The sequence below is a fragment of the Lactuca saligna genome, chromosome 4 (genome assembly GCF_052625555.1).
Source record: "Lactuca saligna cultivar CGN05327 chromosome 4, ASM5262555v1, whole genome shotgun sequence".
Lineage (NCBI taxonomy): Eukaryota > Viridiplantae > Streptophyta > Magnoliopsida > Asterales > Asteraceae > Lactuca > Lactuca saligna.
Window position 1 is genome coordinate 240,613,319 of NC_136420.1, and position 7,774 is coordinate 240,621,092.

Consider the following 7,774-nt stretch of genomic DNA (forward strand, 5'->3'; position numbering starts at 1 on the left):
CTGCGTATACATAATTGGTTGGGTTTTTATGTATTTTTCCCTTTTTTTTATAAAACAAATATAAATAAATAAGACAAAAAATAATGCATCTCATACCTTCATATTATTGGTGTGTGTGTGGGTGGGTGGTGGGTGGGTTATTTTCGTAGAAAACATTTGAAAAAATACCATACTCAATAAAGAAAATTATAATGTCCTTTGGATGATTTTGGCAACGCCTGTAGTAATAAGATTAGGCTGATTAGCTGTTTTGTTTTTTTTTTTTTTTTTTTTTTCAAAAATTAATCCATAAAACAAAACAAAACAAAAATTCAAAAATAACATAGCATAGTCGTAAACGAGTAGAATGACTTGAATGAATCCGAGATGTTACTCAAACTGGTAATGTTTGTCCACGGTTTCTGAAACATCCCAAGTGCAGTTCATACCCTTGGGGAACTCCACCAAGTCACCGGCGCCGATCTCCACCGCCTCATCGGAGCCTTCGGGGTAAACCTTCACCTTCCCTTTCAGAAGGTAGCATGTCTCTTTCGACGAGTACGTCCATGGAAATTTGCTCGGAGGGCATCCCCACCTATTCCAAACACTTCACATCAGTTTTCCATAACAACACCAAAAGTTAACGAAGAAAAACCTATAAAACGTACAAGTATCCAAATTTTGTTCAAGTTCCTAGTTCAGAGTTTCTTAGATTGATTCCCTCAAGTCAAAAGTAACTCAAAATCCAACAAATACATATGCATTTGTCGATAACCTAATTCAAATAAATAAATAGAACCATGACTAGAGTGAAAGAAAAGAGGAATTACTTGGGCCAAGATCTAACACCGAGATCAGCGAGCTTTGATTCCGGCGGGTTCTTGACGATCTTAATTCCTAATTTCTCAGTGGCCATTGTTTCTGAAGAAGCTCTTACGAATCCTGCTCGATTGCGATAATAAACCCTAGAAGTGAGCTTTGTGGTCGTTTTGCTGGATGAAAAAGAGGGTAAGGAGTGATTGGTTACGGGTTTAGGATTGTGATAATTGGGAACAGGAACTAATTTCAGTACTTGATTGGGCACATAGTAATGGAGGCCTGCCATGTTCTTTGGAAACAAACAATCAACATAGTTCAATTAGATTTTTGAACATCTATATGTGTCGTTTGCTCATTGTAGCCACTAAAACGTTATCTTATATGTGTAAAAGAACAATTAGATACAAAAGTCAGGAATTTCTTTATCTAAAGACTTAATAATTTAAATGGGTAATGAATTTTGATTTTTGTTTCTATTTAGTTTTTGTATACACGTTTGGTGAATAGACTTGTAATAATATCATTGTAGGTTTACATGTCAAAATGAATTACATGACATTAATTTAATTTATATTACGCGGCTTTAACAGATATTAGGTAGAATGGTAATGACCTACAAGAATAATAGATTTTGGTTTTTGTTCATTTTTAGATAATCATGTTTTTATACATATTTGATTAGTAAACCTATTAGATCTATTCAAAATAGAGAAATATTACCGGTAATTGTAGATCAAGTTTATTTGACATCTTACATGGCTTTAACAGATATTATGTAGAATGGTAATGACCTACAAGAATAACGAATTTTGGTTTTTGTCCATTTTTAGATAATCATGTTTTTATACATATTTGACTAGTAAACCTATTAGATCTATTCAAAATAAAGAAATATTACCGGTAATTGTAGGTCAAGTTTATTTGACATCTTACATGATTTTTTACTTTCTCTACTCATCACTTATTATCCCCACCATTATACGTATCGAATTTTAACTTTTTTTTTTTTGAATCGGCAAATAAAAATATATAATCTACTGCTAAACTAACATTTACTCAATGATTTCTTCATTCTTCTCTCACTCACGAGTTAGGCATAGATTCAATCCTGCTCTTGTGGCCTTCCGCCTCAAATCCGCACATCAAGGATAGAAATATATAACCTAGGGAAAAAGATAATGATATGCATGGTTGGTCGCTTTTTTATTTTCACTTTGGCTTATTGACTCTCTATTTCGATACTTAAAGTCCTAATATGTGTGCAATTTTCTTATTAATTTGGATTTGTTTATTGACTTTTGATTTTGACTCCGGTTTATTATCCTATTTTGAACAAATCAAAGAGGGTTTTCATTACACTTTTATAAGTTTTTTTTGTGTAATTTCAAACTTTTTGCACACCACTACTTCTTGATCGCAAACACATGAAAAAAAATTCATTTTCTTAAGTTCCAAAAATATACCCACGATCGTTAAAGTATTCCCTCGTTAAGATCCAAAAAAAAACTACATCATCAGTTTAACGTAACGATTCACTTTCATCTCAAACTAATCAAACACAATCGACAAGCTTTCACTACATAAATACTTCAACATCAACCTATGATTATGAAAAAATATTACCCTATTTTGAACATGTCATATAAGTTTACTAGTCAAACGTATAAGAAAAATAAATGATTACTTAAATTTGGACAAAAAACAAAGTCCGCTACCTTTTTAGGTCATTAAACATTTCATATAATATCTCTTTAATGCCACATAATATAAAGGGTCATTGATATAAAATTCCTTAAGCTTTTCAAGTTTTGTCAATTTTGTCATTGTGATAATTTTTGGTGCAGTGATGTCTACTATTTGGGAAGATTTATTCGGTTTTTCCCTTCATCTATTTTTGACCTTCTACAACAGGTCACCACCCTTTCGCCGGTTACCATCTACCTCCCTATACATATTCCCTTATCTCTCTCATGAAACTCATGCTACCTGAAAGATGTATATGCTCAAGAATCATCATAGAATGATATATGTTAATAAAACATGATCTTATAAGTTCATACCTTATAGGAAGTAGACACTTACTGTAATGACATGGATTTTCTATACATCTAATCTAAGGGAATTATTAAAGTTTTATCTACAATGCAAAATTGTACTATAATTAAAACACTTTACTTCCTAGGTTAAATCATAGGTTTACGATAAATCTTAAATACAAATTGGAACAACAAGGAATTACATAAATAACAACCTACTCTCTACGTCTTATGTGTGTTCATGTCTTTTCTTCTAATACCACGGTTGCTGGTACCTAAACCTGCAAAACATAATTAATATCAAACACAATGTTTCTGGTGAGTTATTCTTCTATCTTTTCTTATCTCTCTCTTTCTTCTCTTTCACATACTCTATCATCTAACTCTTTCTCTAATAGCATACACTGCTATTATTTCTCCTTATACTATAGCTTCTACTCTTATTCTATAATCTTCTCTTTTCATCTCATACTCTTTCTTAGCCTCTTCTTAGGCTCATCTCATGCTTTGAACATACTTTATCTCTATCTCTACTTCGATCTCTTATCTGCTCTATCTCTTCTCTACTTTGTCTTTTCTCTACTCTCGCTATACTCTATGCATGCTCTTACCAATTCTCTTACTCTATTCTTCTCTTATCTCTTACTCTTTGCATGCATGTCTCATACTCTAATGCCTCGACATTGTATTCTCTTTTAGACCTAACAATCTTGTAACATCCTGAAATAGCAAGAGTTGAGTTGAAGGACTAAAGGTGTAATTTGGGAAAGAGTGACTAGGCAAGTCCATGGATGGAATCGGCGAGTAGAGTCGCGACTTGGTCGCGTGTTAAATAGCCGACTTTGTAACATCCCGAAATAGCAAGAGTTGAGTTGAAGGACTAAAGGTGTAATTTGGGAAAGAGTGACTCGGCGAGTCCATGGATGGACTCGGCGAGTAGAGTCGCGACTTGGTCGCGTGTTAAATAGCCGACTCGGCGAGTCAATGGGATGGACTCGGCGAGTAGGCGCTGAGTGGAGAAAACCCTAATTCTCGGGGTTGAGCCCTATATAAAGAGCATTATGTTTCCTCCCCAGCCTCTTTATCACCCCTTTGAGTTCTTGAAACCCTAAAATCGTGGAGAAGCACTATTGTTGAGTGGATTGGAGCTTGGAGAAGTAATTATTGGAGAAGGTTTGGAAGTTTGAAGGTGTGGAGCAAGGGGTTTTGCTTGGATTCGAGTTTCCTTGCAGTTTAGGGCACTCTTTGAAGGTAAAATCTCGTTCTTGAGCTGCTATTGTCATGTCTCTTCATTTTGGGGTTTGGGGGGAAACTTATCTTGGGTTATTTTGGAGTCTAAAGGTTAGATCTGAGGTTGCTACCTCAGATCTGGAATGGAGGAGGGTTAGAATGCAGGAAAGTCCCTGCGTTGAGTGTTGGATGAAGCTATCTTGTCCCAAACCTTAGCCCTAATGTGCAAAATGCATAGATCTCTTTGGATTCACGTAAAGATTGCCACTTTACGTGATGGATGAGTTGTAGGAGGCTAGATCTATGTTTTGGATCAATTGCATGGTTTGGAACGCTTCTGTTTGGATTCAGACCGGTGGTACTCGGCGAGTCACATAGGTGGACTCGACGAGTTGCTTGAAGATGGCCTGGAACTCGATGAGTTTGAAGAACAACTCGGCGAGTAGGTTGAAGATAGCCTTGGACTCGACAAGTCCATTTGGACTCGGCGAGTCTTGTCGAAGAGTCCCAATATTTTCTGGTCGAGTCGAAGAATCGGCGAGTCAAGGGATGATTCGGTGAGTTATGTGCGAATGGACTCAGAGTTGTTGGACTCAGTGAGTCTCGGGGTGACTCGGCGAGTTAGGTCGCGGATTGAGTGAAGTTTTGAGTTGGGAACTCGGCAAGTCATAGGGTTGACTCGGCGAGTAGGGTCAGTCAGGGGTTGACTTTGACCCAGTCTTTGACCAAGGGTTGACCAGTGGTTTCCAGGGGTATTTTGGTAATTGTTGGTTATGGTTTTGAGTTCAGTGCATTGGTGGCTGTCCAGTGGTGGAGATCGTATCAGGGATCGGAGCAGTTCGGGTTATCTGTTCAGTCGGCAGTTTCAAGGTGAGTTATCCTCACTATATCTATAGGGTTTAAGGCACCAAGGCCGACCCTTTTATCAGATGGAAATCCGGGTAATTGTCTGTTGTATGATATTACGGGATATGGGCCGGAAGGCATTACATGTTGCGGGCCGGAAGGCAATGCGATGTGGACCGGAAGGTCATGGCCTGGAAAGGCGTATGTGCATAATTATTATGTTGGCTGAGTGGTAGGGTGATGTTATGCTAGTGATCGGCTAGGCTGGTATCTTGGTTAGGGTAATGATATGTTATGTGATCTGTTGATCGATTTGCTAACTGTGAACTGCTATATGATTACATGTTATGTGTATGGTCGTCTGGTCTGGAGTGTAACCCGGTATGCACGGTTGTTTTATGTTCTGTCATGATATGTATGATTTTTATGTTGCGGGCCGGAAGGCGATATGTTATGGGCCGGAAGGCAATGTGTTATGGGCCGGAAGGCATTACGCTATGGGCCGGAAGGCGACATGTTTTGGATCGGAAGGTTGTGGCCTGGAAGGGTGTATATGTGGTTGGTATTTTGGGGGTATCTCACTAAGCTTTCGGGCTTACAATTGTGGTTTTTATGTTTCAGGTTCTCAGGAGTCTGTGGCAAGGCAAAGAAGTTATCGTACCGTTCCTCGCGTTGGTGTTTTATGAAATGGACCTAGGAAAAATACTTTGTTAAATAATGTATTGAAAACCCTTTTTGTAACAACGTTATTAAAATGAATTGTTTTGAAAAGTTTTAATTGTTTCGAAATTTTGGTCGTTACAAGTTGGTATCAGAGCCTTGGTTTGAGTGAATTGGAGGAACACTCGTTTGACTCCAGTCTCAAATCGAGGAGGGTTTTAAAAAGAGGAAATAAAATGTTTTTTAAATTTAGTAAAGGAGGACGCGGAGGTACGATCAGCCGGAGCCAGTAAGTAACCCCAAATTACCATTCATGACAATTGTTTTATTGAGCTTTGATAGAACAGCATGCTAGTGTTAGGCTAGGGATCTTCAGGATTTCATGATAATGTTGCCTGTTTTATGATGCCTGCTAGCCTATGGTTTTCCTCTGTTGAGATTTCCAGTGTTCCTCTAGGAGTGAGGATCGAGCGCTTGCTATGAACATTTGTCGCTAGGGTGTTGTGGTAGTACTTCATACAAATATGGGTAGGTGTGGAAGGTAGTATGGGCCCGTACTACTGAAAGCACAGGACCCATACGCGTATCAGGGAAACCATGACCTCTAGGGTTGGGTTGAGAGTTGGTTCCCGGGATAGGGGAAGAGTCTGAGGTTTTCTAGTACATTTTCAGTATGGAGATTTCGAGGCATGCTGGAAGCGGATCCGGGTCAGGATCGGGTACAGGAGGAGGGGTTGCGGACGGGTCACTACCGCCCGAGATTATTGGTCAGATGAGCTCGTGCGAGTTGGATGCGAGGATTCGCGAGATCCTGCATGATGAGGTTGCTGCATTGTTCCGGGCTGAGTTGCCAGAGTTGTTTGGGTCGATCAAGACCGCCATGGTTGAGTATTTTGATGAGCGCTATGCGGGTCTCGTGGAGACGGCTGCCGCGGCAGCTATAGTGGCTGTAGCAGCGGCATGGGGAGGAGCTGATAGGGATTTTCAGTATCGGGACTTTGATAATACGGATCCTCCCACCTTCGATGGAGTTCAGAACCCGATTGTTGCTATGAGATGGTTATCGGACATGGAGGGGTGTTTCTGCATGTGTTCATGCCCTGCTGATTTGAGGGTGAGGTGTGCTCTGAACCTGTTGAGGCTCGGGGCAAAGGATTGGTGGAGGTTGACCACGGGGTCATATTCGGATGCGCAGAGGGCTGTGATTTCATGGGATCAGTTCAGAGAGATGTTCAGTACTCGTTATGTTCCACAGGTAGAGAGGAAGAGGTTGGCTCAGGAGTTCCTTGAGCTGAAGCAGGATTCGAAGTTGGTGACTGAGATCACCAGGATGTTCACTGAGAGGGCGATGTTTTGCCCTGAGTTCGCTTCAGAGCAGGCTCAGATGTCCCGATATCTGAGTATGCTAAAGAGAGACATCAGACAGTTTGTGTCCGCACAGAAGTGCGGGACATTGTTGGAGTTGCAGGAGGCCGCCCGGCGGCGTGAGTTAGAGATTGTGTTGCAGTTGCGTGAGCTGAGGCGAGCTCCGGTTCAGTCGGAGCCGACAACGAAACGGTCTAAGACCGTTGATTCCAGGATGGGGGATCTGAGCAGCCGCACTTGTGGGAAGTGTGGGAGGAGTCACACCGGAATTTGCAGGTCCGGTGGTGCATGCCGCAAGTGTGGAAAGGAGTGACACTATGCGAGGGATTGTCGGCGGTCAGCGCCGGTTCAGGATTTGAGGATTTGCTATCATTGTCATCAGATTGGACGTATGAGGGTCAACTGTCCACAGTTTTCCGCGGGACCGGTGCAGGCTCCAACACCGGCCACTTTGAGGATTTCAAGAGAAGGTCAGGGTGGAGCGGAGCCCCCAAGGGCTCAGGGTCGTGCTTATTAGCTTGCGGTAGAGGAGGTCAGAGCAGTGTCGAATGCAGCTGCGGGTATGTTTCTTTCTGGATGTCATGTTATCATGCGATTATTGTGGTGTATTGTTTGTGTTGGTATCTTTGTGTGGTTTTTGATGCGGTATTCGTCGTTTTGCGGGTTGAGGTTCTGGTTATGGATTTGTGATTCGGGTTTTCGTCTTGGTACCCGTTGTTTCTTGAGGGTTTGGCATGGTTATGGATTTGTGATTCGGGTTTTCGTCTTGGTATCCATTGTTCCTTGAGGGTTTGGCATGGTTATGGATTGTGTTTCGGGTTTTCATCTTGGTATCCGTT

The 7,774-nt window shown here is 40.8% G+C and overlaps 1 protein-coding gene across 1 annotated transcript; it reads right to left on the reverse strand.

The window, feature by feature from the left end:
* Positions 1-248: 248 nt before the first annotated feature.
* Positions 249-1,153, reverse strand: LOC145043424 (uncharacterized). The gene is made up of 2 exons (XM_078992069.1): positions 810-1,153; positions 249-574 (listed from the first exon to the last, which is right to left on the reverse strand). The coding sequence occupies exons 1-2, from the start codon at positions 1,082-1,084 to the stop codon at positions 370-372; spliced, it is 480 nt and encodes a 159-aa protein (XP_078848195.1). The 5' UTR covers positions 1,085-1,153; the 3' UTR covers positions 249-369.
* Positions 1,154-7,774: the final 6,621 nt, after the last annotated feature.

Excerpts from the sequence above, each read along its gene's own strand:
- LOC145043424 (XM_078992069.1), bottom strand. The coding sequence starts at position 1,084 with ATGGCAGGCCTCCATTACTATGTGCCCAATCAAGTACTGAAATTAGTT. Across the intron at positions 575-809 it reads GGTGTTAGATCTTGGCCCAA|GTGGGGATGCCCTCCGAGCA; the intron begins GTAATTCCTCTT and ends TGTTTGGAATAG.